Source organism: Solea senegalensis, linkage group LG6 (assembly GCF_019176455.1).
Source record: "Solea senegalensis isolate Sse05_10M linkage group LG6, IFAPA_SoseM_1, whole genome shotgun sequence".
Lineage (NCBI taxonomy): Eukaryota > Metazoa > Chordata > Actinopteri > Pleuronectiformes > Soleidae > Solea > Solea senegalensis.
Genome location: NC_058026.1, coordinates 25042212 through 25061251, shown reverse-complemented (window position 1 = coordinate 25061251; position 19040 = coordinate 25042212). Strand labels below are relative to the sequence as shown.

The 19040-nt window shown below is 41.0% G+C and overlaps 1 protein-coding gene across 1 annotated transcript; it reads right to left on the bottom strand.

Annotated features, from left to right (window-relative positions):
- Positions 1 to 515: 515 nt before the first annotated feature.
- On the bottom strand, positions 516 to 17709 carry cpe (carboxypeptidase E). Its single transcript, XM_044029070.1, has 9 exons — positions 17305 to 17709; positions 5944 to 6140; positions 5681 to 5848; positions 5308 to 5425; positions 4813 to 4995; positions 3601 to 3740; positions 3141 to 3240; positions 2157 to 2275; positions 516 to 1682 (listed from the first exon to the last, which is right to left on the bottom strand). The coding sequence occupies exons 1-9, from the start codon at positions 17546 to 17548 to the stop codon at positions 1584 to 1586; spliced, it is 1368 nt and encodes a 455-aa protein (XP_043885005.1). The 5' UTR covers positions 17549 to 17709; the 3' UTR covers positions 516 to 1583.
- Positions 17710 to 19040: the final 1331 nt, after the last annotated feature.

Genomic DNA, 19040 nt, shown 5'->3' with positions numbered 1-19040 from the left:
GAGAGACAGAGGTTAGAGTTTATTAAGGATGATGAATGAGGAAAGAGAGAGAGAGGAGGACAGATGGAGGTGAGATAGTGCCTCAGGAGGTGCAGAGGATTAGTGAGGAGGAAGTGAGGGCAGCTCTGAGGACGATGAAGAGTGGACAGGCAGTTGATCTGCAGAGGTTAAAGTTGATCATGAAGATGCGGGAAAGAGTTGTTGAAGCTCGGTTAAGAAGTGAAGACCAGTGAGCAGCAGTGTCCACTGTCTTTGTGAATCCAGAGAGAGCTGATGATAGAGAGGAACTGTGGTGTGGTGTTCAAGGTGAAGGTGGTGGTGGAACTTCCTGTTTGCCGTGGTGATGCACAGGTTGACAGATGAGGGGGGGAAAAGGGAAGACCACAGAGAAGGTTCATGGACGTGATGGAGGCAGATGATCCGCTGTGATGTATGTGTTTATGTTCATGTTGCATCGTCCGCATGTGTCACAGTAGCTTCTGTGTGTGTCGTGCTGGTAACAAAAGACAACCCTGTTGCAGTCTGACAACATAGAGGGGCCGTTTTATTGATCAGTTCAATCTTTACATTGTGTATCAGTTTCTATAGCAATACATTCAATACATCCTTTCTATGATCTCAACCCGGGGGTCTGCATTCACACAGACGTCCAAACACAGTGTCCACTCAGAAGGTTAAGTGTTAATTTATCATTGAAAAGCAACTCTAGTAATCCCTGTGTGTAGTGCACGTACAGTACAAAGCTTTGGGTCGACTGAGGTGGACAGATTATGGTCTTTTTTTATTTGATACAAAAACCAGACAGTTCTTGCTACTTACCTTCTTAATAAATACAGTATATTTATATATATATATATATATATATATATTAGAATCATTCACCTTGTGCTAAAATCAATGCTGTGCTGCAGTAAGTTTAAAAAAAAGAAATCTCAACATCAATAACATACTGGGAAATTAACTCGTTCATGTCGATTGTTTCTAGTATAGTGTTTATAATAGTTTTACAGTGTCTTTAATATCCCTGACTATCTCAGAACTATAGTCATACTTTTATAATACAGGAAAGAAACAGAGAAATAGTGTAGAGTAGAGTAGAGTATATCGTGTGTGTGTTTACAGTTGCAATATGGTTGTGTGTATGTGTATTATTATTATTATTATTTTTACTAAACCTGGAGAAACAGAGACATTTAAAACAGGAAAATGCTGACTTGTTATGAACAGAGCCGCGTGGTCGCGATGTCACATACATATTTACTCAGTCACTCATTGGTTATATAGATGGGTTGCCATGGTGATCAATCACATGTACGATAAAGAACACAACAACACAGAAATAAACACCAATCTCATTGTCGTGAAACTACCTCATAGTTCTCCTGTGTCCGTCAGTGTGTGTGTGTGTGTGTGTGTGTGCGGAGTATGAGGCAACCCGTTAATACATTAATAACAATATAATCAATTAGGATAATGATTAAAAGAGAGCAAAACAAGAGACAATATATTCCTTTTTTTTTAGAGTGGACGGGCACACAGAATGTTGAATATATTACATCGATGTGTGAACGCAGACAAACATTTCAGAAGTTCAGTGTCTCTGACATCATCTTCCACCAGTCCATCAGCTCCTCCCGCTCCTCCTCCTTCCTCTCCATCAGAGACTCCAGCTCAAAGTCCACCTGAGGACAGAACCGCAGGGACATAGACTCAGACGTGGCAAACAGATTACACACAGTGTGTGTTTTATTAACCACATTAATATGTTTGTTTAAGTGTAGAATTTGAAATATAAATTGCTTGGTTTTCATTGTTTGTTTGTTTTGTCTTGCATTGCCATGTTTCTACAGGTAAGTCCAGACACAAGGTGACCAGATAAACTGAGGAATGTGTAAGATAATAGACACAGAAGAAAAGAGGGGATTCAAAACTATTTTCCTTTACTTTTTTCTTATGGCATGGTTCTTCATATAATATATTGTTAAAAGTATATGAACGCCTTTACATCACATTAAATATATACATATATATATAAAACAAAGTAAACAGTACAAGCACCAGTCAAATACAGTATATAATATCTCCTCTGATACAGTACGGTGTCCTCTAGCACACACATTTGGATTTGGACTGGTGCACTTGTCTGTGAATCTTACCCTGGTTGCAGGGCTGTAGGGAACAGCCACCTTCTTGATAACAGTCAAATATCCTGGAGCAGACGCTGCCACTTTGTAGTTTCCAGGAGCCAGTAAGCGCCAATAATCTCCATCTTTGGCTACAAAATACAGATCATGGTATTAATACATATAATGTGACTTAGGGCTGAAAAATGAATCTAAATCTTATCAAAAAGTGGCCCCACTGCAAATTTCAAATTGCGGGAAGCGCAATATTTCATCATCCACAACTAATTTGAGCTTTAATATTGTCACAGAGTGAAGAAAACATCTTTGTTTCTCACAGATCTGCACAAACATCACACAGTAATCATTTTAAATATGCTATTCAAATGAAAATTAGAATCATTATAAAGGTCATGCATGCATTCCCTCTCATATCGCAATTAGATATTCATAGAAATGTAACTTACAGCAGATGCACAGCTATGAATAACCAGTGACAGTTTTGACATAATATTTTGTAATTACTCAGTAGGTAAAATTCAGACATAGGTCTGGTGCAGAAGCCAAATATGTCCACAAGATGGCGGTATTACATCATCTCACCACTGCATGAAGCACTTAAGACCTCCAGTCCATAAAACTACATATCTATTAGTGCTGTCAAACGATTCAAATATTTAATCGTGATTAATCTCACATTTATATCTATTCTTAATGTACCGTTATTCTCATTTTAATGCTCTTATCAACATAGACAAGAGGATGGGCTTGCTTTATTGAGACAATATATCTCTGCATATTTAGAGTTATTCCTCTTATTGTGAGAGCCGCACAATAATAAGAGAGGCTGTGTATCAGCCTGCAGTGTGTGAATAAAGTGCCGTTCTTTAAGATACATTATTATATATACTATATGTAATAATATATATATATATATATATATATATATATATATATATATATATATATATATATATATATATATAATGTATCTTATTTTGCAATGGACAGTGATACCTGTTGTCATGTCATGGTCAATACCCTCCACAGAGATGGTGGCGTTGGAAATGGCGTTTCCCTGGAGGTCACGCACAAAACCTTTGACTCCACGATGAACCTACGCGCGCGCACGCACACACGCACACACACACACACACACACACACACACAAATGATCATGTTATTGTGATTGTGAAAAGAACTGTTGACTGTTGACACTTGTAACCACAGGCTGTGCTGTCCTCTTTAGTAAACATGCTGTCATGAAACTCTATTGACTTAAATTTTTAATGTGTGTAAATGAATAACAAAAGAATAACAAACATCTTATCGTTTTATTATTTTTATTTATTAGCCTATCGCTTCTCTATGAGCCTGTAAATCAATGGATATGAAGCATCTTGGTTCTATTTGTGGGACAGCTGCGTCTAATAAAGTGAATGAGAATGTTTATTTATGGTCCAGCTTTGCTGCCTACCTGCTCAATGTAGTTGACGAGTGAGTTGCGGTTCTGCTCCCAGTAGTTCTTGAGTTTCTCCTCACTGGGGAACTTATCACAGCTGAGCTCCAGTGTGATCTCAAAGCAGTTACTGCTCAGGTAGTTGAAATCCTGCATTCCTGTTTGTAAAGAAACACAGAATGAAGGAGAGCAAGAAAGACTTCAGGAACACAAGGGAGCCTGTAACACACAGACATGTTACTGAGTATGTTATATACTGTGTGTGTTTGTGTGTGTGTGTGTGTGTGTGAGACAGCGCTAACACAATGACGTTAAGATTGCAGCATTTGATACTCAGGGCTTTCAAGAGCAATATCATGACGGAGTATTAGGGCCAAACTGAAGAGTTTTTGAGAATAAAGTCCTAATATTAATATGGAGGGCAGCCTTCGTTCCACTCCTTCTGGATCCAAAAATGATAATAGTATAATAATTATAGTCATTATCAGTCTAATTGTTTCTTGAGAAACATCAAAACCTCTTTGAAAAGAACACAGATGTAACCAGTGTCAGGCGTGCAGTCGACCACGTCCTCTTTCACAGGATGTGTGTGATTCTTTCATGGAAACACACTCTTTTCAATGTCCTGACGTTACTGATTATGTGGCGCTGATTTCCTTATATATAATATAAGGTTGCAGCTGATCATCTGAGATTTAGCTGTAATAATAATTATGACTTTACTCTCCAAATATTATGTCTCTATTCTCGAAAGATAAAACAAATACTCTGTTGTACAATATAAATAGAAGGTATGCCTAATAAATACATAACAGGTAAAAACTATGAAAACATTAATACAAGATAAAATAACAGTACATACGTTACATGTATAAAAAGAAACAAATGATAAATTATACATTGGAAATTTGACTGCATGTTTAAATTTTGAGTTGTTTTGGTCTTGAAAATGGACACTTATGGGCTGTTTTGTTTTGTTTTTTTGTTGATGATGTAATCGAGGGTGTGGCTAACTGTAAGTGACCGACCATCTAAGGTTCTCTGAGTTTAAGTTGAGGCAGACGTAAATAAGAATTAGATTCTTTTCACTGCTCCATTTCCAATCATGAAAAGTGTTTCAAACGTAATTATGGATTTGTGTAACACTGTAAAAAAGAAAACCAAAGACAGAACATTTGCTGCGTATTTAAATACAGTTATTTCGTCACCAGACTGACGGTTGTCTCTCACCTCCTGGGACACTGTACCAGGCCCCTCCGTTAGTGATGCCATCTTTGAAGCTGGAGTCGTCATCGTTCTTACGGCACGGGGCCCGGTGTGGGTCCGACATGACTGGGTTGTAAATAGAGTAGGCTCTGGCGAGAGACTTGAACATCACATCGTCCGGACTGGCGCTGTACTCGTGAGTGGATCCTTAAAGGACAAGTGAGCGGGAAAGGAACAAACACGCACGCAGTGTTTAGACAGCGTCTGTGATCACGGAACAACTGAGCACCTGCACCTGTAGTCCACTGAACCCAAGCCTGTGCAAACACACCGTGTTTACTCTGGGCAATTACGCAAAGGAAGGAAAAATCCATCTGATTTCAATTAGAGTTCGAAGAAAACTAATAAAATGTTTCAGTTCCACGTCGTTATTTCTCTCATTAACTCGCGGAAACACGAAGGCAACAAAAACACGTCATTTACAAACACAAAAGCACACAATACTGCACGTTCATGTACCAGTGCGGGTCTCGTCGTACGGGTAATTGGCCACCACGTCTCCTCCGTGCAGGTTGGCTGAGAGGACAAAAGGAATATCCATGATCCAGTGGATCACTGCCTTGGTCTCTGGAGCCAGCTGCAAAAGAAGGAAACATCATAAAACACTCAAACATGAAAAGCAGATGCATGTCAGCATCTGAAACGTTACCACTTCCCAGCTACGCTCAGCAGATGTCTTTAGAAAGCATTGAAACACAACACTGGTCATATTTTATGTTTTGTCTCAGTGCCAACAAAACCCACGGAAACGCTGACGCCAAGAAAAAATATACAAAAAAAGCTAAAAGACGGGACCACGCCTCCTCCTTCACATGTGTGCCTGTTACAGTACCTTGGTGTTTTCATCCACAGCCTTCTTCATGTTCTGCAGCAGGTGGTTGTTGGCTCCGCCCTCTCTTTCATTGACGTATATGATGCGGTCCAGATCAGGGAAGTTGCGGTTCAGGTCCACGCCCTGTGCGTTACTGCGGCCCACGAACCAGTCCTTGATCTCTCCGGGCTGCAAACAGGAGAGCGGCGTCACACTGTGCTGGTGCATGCGTGTGTGTGCGTGTGTGTGTGTGTGTGCTGGTGCATGCGTGTGTTTTCTCTCACCTGCGACGCGGCCTTCTCAAAGCCATCAGGGTTCATGGAGGGCATGAGGTGGATGCGGGTGTTGTGAATGAGGTCGATGATGGTCTCGTTGCCCTGCTGGTACTGGTTGCACAGGTACTGAGCCAGGTAGATGAGCAGCTCTCTGCCCACCGCCTCGTTTCCGTGCATGTTGGCGATGTACTTGAACTCCGGCTCACCTGCAGGGGACAGAGGGAACCTTGCTGGGTTACTGCGTCTCTTTTAACATTGTATTCAGCCGTCATCTGTGCAGGTTTTTAAAGTGTAACTAAACCCCTAAACCACTTTTTCCAGGTGTATTTCTCCAGTGTTCATGTATTAGGGGTGGGGGAAAAACATTTATTCTTGGATGCATCGCAATTCAGACGTCCCAAATGTCTAAATTTTGATTATTTAAATAACGGAAAATAGACAAATACCAGAAATATATCAGAAAACCTTAAAAAATGTGTTCGTGGAAATGATGATGTTCTCAAATGTCTCGTTTTGTCCACAAACCAAAATGATTTCTTTGTTATGCAGAGCAAAGAAATGAAGAAAATACTCACATTTAAGAAGCTTAAACAATCGGAAATCTTTGAATCGATTATCAAACTAGTTGTCGATTAATTTAGTAATCCATGAATAATCGATTAATTGTTTCAGCTCTATAGGACAGAAATGACAAGAGATGCTTGGACATCTGTTGTCACTGTATCATACGTCACTATAACTGCGCACTTTATCACTGATGATTCCAACCCATAATATGTATACTGTATGTATTTGTTGATCCAGGGGCAAATCTACACAGGTTTACTTTAAAGTATACACATCATGTTGTGATAAACACCAGCGACTGTATTAAACCTTTGCCATTGGCTATTTTAGTCCATGTTTCTGTGTTTGGATTAAAAGTCGGACTAAGACAATAATCTGGTTTTCTAAATGTCATGTGAACACGTTAGTCTGACTAAAATCAAGCTAGTCTTAGTCGGACTAACATACCCTGGATAATGTGATTCATAGTCCGATTACTCTTGCATGTATGCACTTAGTCGGACCGGAGTGAGGACAGGACTTAGGAAGGAAAAGTAGGAAACATACAGAACCACAGCACTGTGCATTGAACGCTGACATACAGGGCAACAGCAAACTGATTCAGCACACACTAACTTATAGAGAGGTACAGCGCCACCTACAGAGGCGGAGTCAGACGTATACTCCGCATGTATACTTGGGCTGGGCAAGTTGTCCGATTGTCTGTCTTAGCACAGTTAAACTGTGACTGGTTCACTCTCACGTCACTCTCTTGTCTGACACTGGTTTTCCCAGACCCCTCCCCCAACAGGAGCTGCTGTTGAGCGCCGTCATCTTTCCTCTCTCATTAGCAGCTGCAGCGTGGTGTCAGATTTCACTACCACACCACTCTCCCTCCCTCAGCTCTCAGCCTACTTCTTTGGCATTAGTTATAACATAGGTGAGTAGAGTCGGTGGAAATACGCCATAAGTCACAATCGAGGTATCTTTGCTGATTCTAAACCAATGCAACGCTAAGCTGCACAAAACTGGTCAGGTAATCCCAGGCAGAGACATCACTGCAATGTCATATTCTTTGTCAGAAGAAGCCATTTGAGTCCGTTGCCATGGAAACAACATGTCCTTTATCTCTTTTGGGCCAGGAGAGTGTCGCTGATAAAGCATTCTCATTGGTCAGTGAGGTTACCCTGGATACAAACGCACACTGGACCTTCACACTTCAGCAGCGACACACACACACACACACACACACACACACACACACACACACACACACACTGAGTCATCAGTGGAAGGAGTAAGTAAACACAATTGAACGCTGCGACTCTATTTGGAACGCAATGACTGAGAGACAGTGATTCGGATTGTTGGGAGACATCGACAGAGACTGTTGTGCTTGAATGTTGCTGGAGTGACAGGTCCAGGATCAGATTTGACTAAATCAGAGAGAGAGAGAGAGAGAGTTCAGGACATGGTGAGACAGAGTGAGGGATCCTCAGGGACACGTTCAACCCTAAATCAGTCACCAGCTTAGCCTTGCTTGTGTCAGCGTCCTTCAAAAACAATGTGAAGTCCTGTTACATGTGATAAAAAGGAGTTTGTTTGTTTTTAACCATAAAATCTATCATCCAAAATGAACATATTTATCCTTTAAATACCAAAAATGCTTGTGCATGTGAGTAACTCATTACTACACTATAGAGGAACATGGCAACACATACTGTATGTGTCTGTTAGTGATGAATCATGATTTTTGTAATGAAAGTACAGATTGTGGTGAGTGAACACAAATATGTGCCTCCATGTGTTCATATGCAAGCTGCTTTATTTTCCATCTCTTTCGTCCCTCATTCATGGACGTGTTTAATAAGTGCTATTTATATCAGCATGTTTTGTAGAGCTGCGTCTAATTGCAATGACCAAAGCTCAACATCTGTTTCACATCATAATTAGCCTGGCTTAAAGTCAACTAAGCAACTGACGAGTAACGTAAAGTCCGTGCTATAACTCTTTTGACTGCCTACAAACCAGGGACGAGTGGCTGAAAAACAACACAGGACAACTAAAGAAAACGCTGTTCCGTTCTAAACATGAAATGTACACCAACATGCAGCACAAGGATTTCTGAGATTTCCTTTTATTGTATTTTGAATCCAAATTGACATTTTTCATGGACTCAAACCAGAGACGGCGACTTCTCTGTGGCTGAAAGACAACAGAGGACGTCTGCGACCCGCTGAAAGAAGCTGCTAAAATTGACTGATGCTTGAAGATGCCGTTATAAAATTGGCCCACAGCATTTCTCATTCTACAGAAAAGTAACTTCTACAATCCGTTTTTAGAAAATTGTTTATATGAGATTTACAAAAACAACAAAAACCTGAAAATTGTCAAATTAGAGGAGCAGCGGGGACATCACGGGCACTTTGCTTTTTGTCAGTGTTAGCCTGAGGGAAGAGCGCGTGATTTGGACACAGCAGGAGAGAAACTGCCACCTGCCTGTTAGGATGGTCGACCAGCTGACCTTGTCTCCTCCCTCAAAACCTGGACTGTCACTTTAACCAGGACTACCAAGTTGTTGTTGTTGTTGTTGTTGTTGGACGCACATAACTGAGCTGAGCTAAGCAGGTTTGATTTTAGCTGTGTGTTTAGGTCCTGAAATAATTCCACTGGCTTCATGACTAAGAAGGTAATGAGTACAACCACACGCACACACACACACACACACACACATGCACGCACACACACGCTGACCAGCGCACATCTGGTAGTCGGGTTATTTTTAAATCTGGTTTCTCTTGCTACTAATGATTTCAAGATTACAATTAACTCTTTCTGTCCCAACATTTGTAAATGTTTTTTACAGACTTCAGAAACCTGACAGAGCTGTCAAGCCCACACACACACACACACATACACACACACACGGACACACACACAGCTGGCTAAATTAAGTTCCAGCGATGGAAGCTGTTGGACAGATGCTCAGCAGCGAGGGAGCTCTCCTTTCTCCTTTAAGAAACACGTCCATGTGTTGGTGTGTGACAGAGCACAGAGCTGCACGAGCCTCACACACGTGTAACAGTTGACACTCATAGAGACAGATGTAAGAATGTGTATAATTTCATTTTAGATACTTTATTAATCCCCTTAGGGAAATTATTCTCTGCATTTTGACCCATCCTAGAATTAGGAGCAGTGGGCTGCCACACTGAGTAGCGCCCGGGGAGCAATGGGGGTTGGGTACCTTGCTCAGGGGTACCCCAGCCCTTTTTTGGCCGGGTGGGGATTTGAACCGACGAATGGACCTGTGCATAAACTGTAGGCGCTGATGGAAGGAAGTTTAAAGTTTAAAGTTTGGGTAAGAAGAGAAGCTGAGGCGAGGCCTAATGAGAGTTCAGTCATCATTTACTGTATTGTCTTGTTTTTTCAAACAACACACACACACTCCCTCAGTCTGGTCTGATAGTATTTGTTGACAGATTAAGGATGTGGAATACAACTAATGACACATCATCACCAGACGTTACTCACTGCAGCTTTAAACACGTGTCAGAGGGCAAACCAAAATATGGGATGTGCACTTTTTATATAATCTAGTGGGTTTGTTCTATTTACTAATTGATATTATTTTTTTAGTGTTCATTCTATTCATTATTATTCTAACTTGGTGAGCTGGTGTGTGTCCCACAGCAAGTTGGGAGTGGTTTTATACTTTAAAGCATAAAACCATTCCAATGAAAGCTTGGTTTTAATCAGGAAATGTTTTTTTTGTGTTTTTATAAAGTGTACCATAACCCTGAGTGTGTTCACACACGTGTTGTTTTTCAGTGGCATGCATAGACTGACTTTTGTGGACTTTTATAGTTTAGAGTGTCAGAATAAATGCTTTGAAAACTGTTTGATCTCTGTTTAGTCGGCTAGGCTAAATTCAATGAAAATGAAAAACAAAAACATTTCATCATTGCCTCGGATATAAGACACTTTATACTGCCCATTCTTATTCTTAGAGTTCTCAGGTCTAGAGGTCTGTGGACTGAATTTCATGTGGTCCACCATTTAATATCAAGTTATGAGTTATTTCTATATTTGTTTTTTTCTATTTGGAGATTGATTCAATGTCAGAAGTAGTTTTATTGTGAACTATATATCATTCAATAAACAAAACAAACACTTTTTTTTGAAATTCATGATATAATTCTCTTGGTGGATGATTTTTTCCACTTGACCGGCCCCCTACTGACCAGACTAGATGCTCAGTGGCCCCTCAGGTCATTTGAGTTTGTGTGTTTTAATGGTGACGACACAGAACCAAACAAAAAGAACTTGTCTCCCTTTTCCTGCACTGTATACAACTTCCTCTGCGTTTGTCTGGATCTTTAATGTGTCTCATTAGTGGGGAGTGTCTGATTGTGTGTGAGAGGCTGATGTCGCTCAGTCACTGCTGATTCCTGCTCCGCACTCACACACCAATGTAAAAAACAAACCCACTTCATCATGATTTCATGAACCACTCTGTCCTGTGTGACAGGGGATCAGCGCGCTCTCCCAGACGACCACGTAACAACGACCGCAGCTGCAACGTCATTAAGGAAGCGCCGCATTAGAGGGCTCTCAGTTGTCGTGGCAACCATGACAGGGGCAGGTGTACACGGAGACAGATCAACTCAAACGCTGAGTAAACACACTCTCTCTGTCACACACGCACGCACGCACGCACGCACACACACGCACACACACACACACACACACACACACACACACACACACACACACATGCAGCTACACTCTGCATTGGCTCCTTTTCATTAAGACAGTCTGTAGCCAAAGCCTTAAAGGTGCAGTGCGTAACAGTTATGGGTTTATTGGCAGAAACTGAACTTACTTAACACTACCCATAAGTGTGTTTGTATAAGGGTATAATATTTTGGCTTTTACATAGCCTTGCAATAATCCTTAGATTTGTCTTCTTTATGGTGACCTCCATCATACGCCACCCTGTTTCCATGACGCCACCGTATTTCCCTGATGTGCATGGGAAACAGATGAACCAGAATCACCGTAATGAGGCTTTGGTCCACATGAAGGATTCTGCGCTTTTAAAAAGTGTTAATACCACAAAACGTCCTATAAAGAGGAAAACAATAATAAGTGAAACACACACACACAGACTTTAAAGTTGGACTAAACAACTGCAAAGCCTTGTGGGGAGACGCAGTAGATGACTGGGAAATGAAAATGATCAAAAATTGACAGAAAGTCCCTCAAAAACGTCTGAGGAAAAAACAGATGAAAGGCTATGAGAGGGGGCGGGACCTTGGCTGTGTATCTGTCGGCTTAAGGCCAACAGCATGTCATTATGCGTAGAAGTCTCACAGGATGCTGCGACGCAGAGAGGAAGATGCATGCCGGGTGTGTGATGTATAATAAATGACTTCTGGCTGATGCGTTGACCTTTCTCCGTCTCTCGTCCCGTCTCTCCCTTGTTCCCCTCTACATCCTCGCGGCCGCCTCCCTCTCGCTCACTCGCGCCACCATCACGCTCCCAAACAGCGGCCGTTTTTTCAATCATCATTCCTTCTCATTCTCCCTTGTCATCCATCTCCTCTTCCCAGTCAACTATCTCTGCAGACTGGACTCCTCACAGCGATGCTCTTCCAACATCTATGTCTGTGCGCCTCCATTTTTCTGTCTAAAAATTGTCTCATTTTTAATTTATATACTATATATATATGTATATACTGTACATATATATATATATATATATACATATGTATAATATTCAATAAACCATATGTTATTAAATATAAGTGTAAGCAGCAGAGTGTGCACGCTCGCTGGGGATTATATACTTCTTCTGTCGTGTGATAAAACAGTCCAGTCTCCACCACATGAGATCGTCCTCAGCATATTGAATGAAACAGTGCTTCAAACTGACATGATTTCTTTCTTCTTCTTCTGTTTTACCTTCAGGCAAACTTCGTAGCCATAGGATTTCTCGTCCTATTAGAAGCCTTGTAAATACTTCCAGACATGAGAGTCACAATCGTTTAGCCACATCCACTGAGGACGACCCCGTTTTTTTTGCTCTTGTGTAATTAAATCTGATCCAGCTGTGAGATGTTAACATCTCGTTTCTCATGAGAAATACAGACAGCCAAGTCCTAACGTGTAACTGAAGGACACATGTTCATGCTCAGGCTACGTAGACTATGACTGCAGACCTAGAGTGTCAAAATAAATACAATTCTGTTTACTGTCTATTGGACGTTCTGTCATTTCAAACCGATCTGGCTGTTGTCCTCCAAACTGTGGCATCAACAAAGCATTTGCACAAAGAAAACTGCTCTGGTTTTACCGTGGGCCAAATATGGTTGTGTGTGCAAATCCCAACAGTTTCTAAACTGCTCAGACCTCAGACCACCTGGCACCATAACAAAGCCACATTCAAAATCACTTAAATCACTTCTCTTCTGCATTCTGCTGCTCAGTTTGAACATCACTAAGTCCCTGAATGTATTGTTTTGCTGCCACGTGATTGGCCGATGAGTTTATTCTCATTAAAAAGCAGTTGAAGTGGTGTACCTAATAAAGTGGTGCAGTCTGTAACACAACGTGATAGATGCATGGAGGAACAAGTGCAGCTTTTCTGTTGGAAAAGTGAAGCATAAAGTAACAAAAGTAATCTAGTGAATATGTGAAAAACATTGTTTGACATCTTGAAGATTATGCACAAAGATTTCCTCTCTCTGAAGTTTACATTCTAAACTGAGGCCACATCCACACGGAGAGACGGCCAAATGTAAACACCTGTAAACACGGCATCGTTTTCAGGACTTGCCTCCGTCCACAGACTCAAAACGCTGTAGTACATATGCCAGGCCTGTAAGTGGCGCTGTAACGTTTACACCAAAAACAGAAAAGAAGACATTATACACATTACAGATGTGTAATTACTGAAATGGACTTAGTGACTTAGTGACTACAAAAAAGGTTAGCCAGCACACCTACAGGTCAATAATTGACGTCAAATTTCCTAAATTTGGTTGCCCCTTGTGAGGGTATCACATTTGAGAATGGGACCGTATAGTGGGCACATGAAACGTGGGCTTTGGCCTTATATTGCCTGCATTTGAGCTGGAGGTTTACAAAAAATGGAAAAAATGGCACAGTCTATGAGCTGCTTTAGAAAGTTTGTTGAGTCTGTAGTCTCCCATGTTTTTAAAATCAAGTGTAATGCACATAATATTTAAGAAAATAATGTGAAATATGTGACCAGCCACAAGAAAACCAACAAGTCGGGTAAAGAATTTTCCGTTTTTACAGAATATGCACGTTGAAATCACAAAGAAGCCACTGCATGCTTCAAATCACAGTATTGGGGTCTTAAAACAGTTGAATTTGGGTTGTTTGATCGCTGTGAACCAATTCATAGTTGATAGATATAGATATTTTGGCTCTGTTTTGGTCTCCACCAACTCTTCAAAAGAGAAGAGAGAACTTTGACTTTAGTTTGTTGTTGTTTGGAAACATCTAAATGCTGCATCTTCTTTGCCATATCCGGTCAAGCCTTTGCACTGTATTTGTGTGCTCAGATGGCACTTCCTGCATGAGAGATTCCTTAACAGCATTCAGCCAGTGGTCCAGATCAAAAGTAACACATTGCAGACGGGGCGCCTTAAAGATGTCTCTGCAGGTTTGATTCTGCTTGTCTCACACACACATGCATCATTTCATGTCCTTGCAGTGAATCCTCTGAAAACATCCTTTTCTTCCTTCTCTCTCTCCCTCTCATTTGTCCTCTCTGTCTCTGGAGCTTGTCTGTCTCTGTCTCTCTTTTCACCATCCTCCTCCTCCTTGGAGAGAGAGAGGGGGGGGAGAGAGGGGGGTTGCCTTCCCTGATGGTGAAACAGCGGCTTGGAAACTCATCTGGTAGTAATAAGGTCCTCCACATCGCTACTGTGACTCATGCCTGCGTACACCCACCACACTATTACAGGCTTATTTTGAACGTATGCATGGTCATAAGGACGGTGATCATGTGATCTCCAAAACACGCACAGCCCGCGGAGCACGGTTATGAACACAAATACTCCCGGAGAAGAAAATACACCTTTTTACCAAAAAGACATATAGTGGAAATGCCACAGAAGACACTGTAAACAACGTATAGAGTAATTACAGGCCTTGGTTCTTCTTTCTTACGAAGCCTCAGGCTCAGGATTACTGTGATGGAATTAAAGCACTTCCTGAGGCCAGTTGAACAGAACTCACGACCTATTCCTGAACATAAATGAAGGTTCATTTGAAAGATTTAATGTACTACGAGTTAATCCCTTAATGTTGCTTTCTCTACTAACACAGTGTATTCTTACAGTACTAGTCTTCCCAGGTTGCTCGTGTAAACTGTATTAAAACAAACAAAGAGTCAACACAGTTTTTGGGTTTGCTGGCTAAGGACAACCCAGACGTAGGAGTGGAGTCAACAGCCACCAGGGGGCGACTCCACTGGAGTTAATGGTCTTAATCACTAGTTTTACTTGTCTTCTTCAAAAGAACAAGATGTCAGTTTTGTAAATGATGTTTCTACTCAGAGACAAATAATAGACACTAAAGTGTGGCTCATATGAGTGGTGTGGACACCAGTGTGAGTGACAGCTGCTATCGTCCAATAGGAGCCTGCTTGTAGGTAACATCAGTGAATTTCATCAACAAACTGCAAATCTCGAGGCAACATAATGACTGTTTACCGCATGGTCGCACATACGATACGCGATACATGGTTCACGATACCAATAATATCACGATACAGGGATTATATTGCAAGACCATCATATAGCGATACATCACGATATCTGTCTAACTGAAGAAAACAAACGTTAACAGACGTTAAAGGTGCAGGATTTTCTCTGTTTATTCACAACATAGAGAACAAAGTGCATAAAGTCTATGTATTGAACGTGGATGGGGCATCTCTTAAATAGCTTTATCCACTATTATCCCGCTGTGAACTCCCTCTTCTTCAGCCATTCAATTGGGCAGCGCCACCATGAGGAGACATGAACAAGTAACGCCTGGCAAGTGACGATGATATATCACTAAATTGACATTTTGACCCACCCCTAATATACAAATTGATATTGAAGAATGGGCTTTTTTCTGTTTTTTTTAGTGTTTTTTGAATTTACAGTAGGGCTGAACAGTTTTGAATTAATATCTAATTGTGATTGCGATATGATTTGCGATATCAGAGGCAATGCTCATTTTAACATCATTATCTTCATTCGAATAAAACAAAGATGTTCTCTTCAGTCTGTAGAACAAGACGTCTACAGAAGAAATGATTGTATTGCTATTTTTGATTAAAATTTCAAGTAACTGTTCAGCATTTACAGTCTGCCTTTTATCGAGTCTGGACTCAAATGTCAAAGAAAACTTGCATGGTGGGTTTTTTTTTTGCTATACAGTGCACAATGTATGTCTTTGGGTGTTTGACTATACAGAAAAATAAGAAGCAGTTGCACATTCAAAGTTCCTCTTTGAACTTCCTGTGGTCAGTGTTTCAGCTGCACATCAGAAAATAAGGTGCCATCTTCTACTCTGCCGTTCAGTCCAGAGTTGACTTAAGCCACAACTCATCATTCATTCATGTGGTATCATCATTGGACGACAACCGATACCAATATCAAAAACTTATACAGTTATACTGATACAGTCATTTGAACACATTAGTCATTACAAAGACATTATTCTCCAACTGTGGAACAAATATTGTTCTCCCAAAAAAGAAGAAATAAACAGCCCAAACATGACTCAGCTAAAATGCTTTTGCTGGTTTACCTTTATTGTGCATTAGGGGTGTAACGATACACGTATTTGTACCGAACGGTCACCGTACAGGCACTCCTGGGTGGTTAAAGAGGTGGACCGCGGCCCGTACATGTGGCGTACATAGTGTTAATATGGCCCGGACCATTTGGCCTCCGGCTCGGCCCAAGTGTGGGATCACTTCCAGGTTCATTTCACTGGATTCCAATCCACTCTCATGGTGGAAGACTAATGAGACCAAATATACCTTGCAGTACCTGCGACCTCTGACCCTCTGCTGTAATTTAACTTTTATTTAAGAAGTATTTTATTTATTGGAGAATTGCAGCAGTAATTTTTTCGTTTTTATGCATTTTATTTGTATGTTTCATACTGACAGCTAAAACTGTTTACTAATTAAACGTATGTTCGTTCTGACAGACAAACAGTTTTTTCATTTTGCCCCTTAACAATGAGACTTTAGTGTACCGTTACACCCCTGCTGTGCACAGTGAAGCACGTGATATATTGGATTCTCACATTTTTATCTGTCCAATATCTGATCTTGTGATTTGGACCGATACTGACCGATACCGATTCAGATCCCTTATCACCAGCACATGCAGGTTCAGGTTCATATTATGCTGATCTGATTAAAAACCGTTACCCACTGAGGCGTGCCGTGCCATGCTGTGCCATGAACATTTCCCCACAATCATGAGTCAGGATGAGCACGAAAAGATCTTTATCAAGCATCAAAATGGCGGCTTTGCGTGGCTGATCTGTCATGTAGATACCTCTGATGTAATGCAGTCAACACACACACACACACACACACACACCTGCGCCGCTTTCTGCACATTTCAGCATCATCGTGACTGATAACTGCGGTGCGTTATCACAGCGTGTGGAACATGGCTTTTACTTCCACGAAGGAGAGCAGGGAGCGGGGATGAGGGCGCACACTATCACCGCATTGTGTGTGTGTGTGTGTGTGCGCGTGTGTGTGTAACTGACCAGGCTCGTGCGTCCCGGGGTTGTCGGACATCTCCAGCACCAGCAGCTCGCGGCCCTCGAAGCTCTCCCCGATGGTGTAGATGCGGCTGATGGTCGGACACTGCAGCCACACGGACACCAGCGCCTTCCGCAGCTCCTCATAGCGGTGATACTCGAAGGAGATCTCGCCGTCGGTCCCTGCTGCGCTGCTGACCAGGGAAACCACCGCGGTCCCGAATACAAGCACCGACACGAACAGCTTCATTTTGACGCGTCCTGTATTTGTGTGTGTGTGTGTGTGTGTAGTGAGGCGGTGGTGTTATGTCGGTGCTGCAGCTTCAGTGGAGTCTATAAATATCGCTGCCTCTCCTCCGCTCCTCTCTGATCTGATGCTGCTGCTGCTGCTGCTGTAACTGCCGCTGTACCTGAGCGCAGACTCCGTGTTTCCCTCCAGCGCCAACACACAGCGCACACAACATGTACACATCCTGCTGCGCTTTTCAAAATAAAATGTCAGCTGACTTATATTTATTAAATCTTAAGGTGAGATATAAAGTTACAGCTTGGTGGGCTTTATGACGTGTTCTTTATTAAATATCAATGGAATCAAATAATAATGATAATGATAATGATAATAACACAGCATGAAAGCCATAAAATACAAAATAACCAAATAAAACTGTATATTATAATGACATCATGATATCTACCATCATCCATAATATATAATGTGATGTAATGTGATGTAATATAATTCACCCTATGTCAGCTAAGATTGGCACAGTGCCCCCCACAACCCTCATATGGAGGATAAAGTGCTAGAAGATGCATGATGGATAATATAACGGTACGATACGATACAAGATACAATATGCAATGATACATATGATATGATGTAATATGGTACGATATGATATGATGCGCTGCAATAAGATATAATATTAAATATAATACGATATGATACGATACCATACCATACCATTCAAAACGATAAGCTATAACATAAGATGTAAGATATAATATGATACGATACGATACAATACGATGAGATAAGATATAAGATATAAGATACCATACACTAAGACACATTGTTCCATATGAACGCAAACACTTGTATTTTGAAATTACGTGAACTATCATCAATAAAATCGTCACTGCAATATCATGATGCATGATCTTGATATCATTTTGAGTTTATATCACCCAACCCTACTTGGTTTTTCCCTCTCTATGGGACTTTTTTCACTTGACTGGCCCCTCATGTGGCCCTCAGGTCATTTGCGTTTCAGACCCCTGCTTTATGGGTGTTCGCTGTAAAATAGTAAATGAAAAATAAACACACAGCATAACCAAACATTCAAAAACAAAGTAAACACTGCTTTTTCACATTAAAACGGTATATTGTCACTTTTATTTCACCTGTCATATTCATGAATCTACTGTTTTTCTGACTCACATCAAAACTTGAAATTAAAACAAATTCTTCCCCTGATTCTGTGTATTTTTCTTTTGTTGTTGGTTGCTTTTGTTCTCCTGTTACCTGCACATATAGTTTCTCAATAGTTTATTGATTATTTGGAAAACAAATGATGGCAGATAAGTCAATAAACGATATAAGTGTCAGTCCTGCAATAGCATATTTATCTATTTGTTTCTTAAGTTCTCTGTACACCAAAAAGAACTGTCACTGTGAAGTTGTAGCATTACTGCATACCAGACTTCCTGTTTGCAGTGTCTGCTGGTGTCTGGCTTGATGC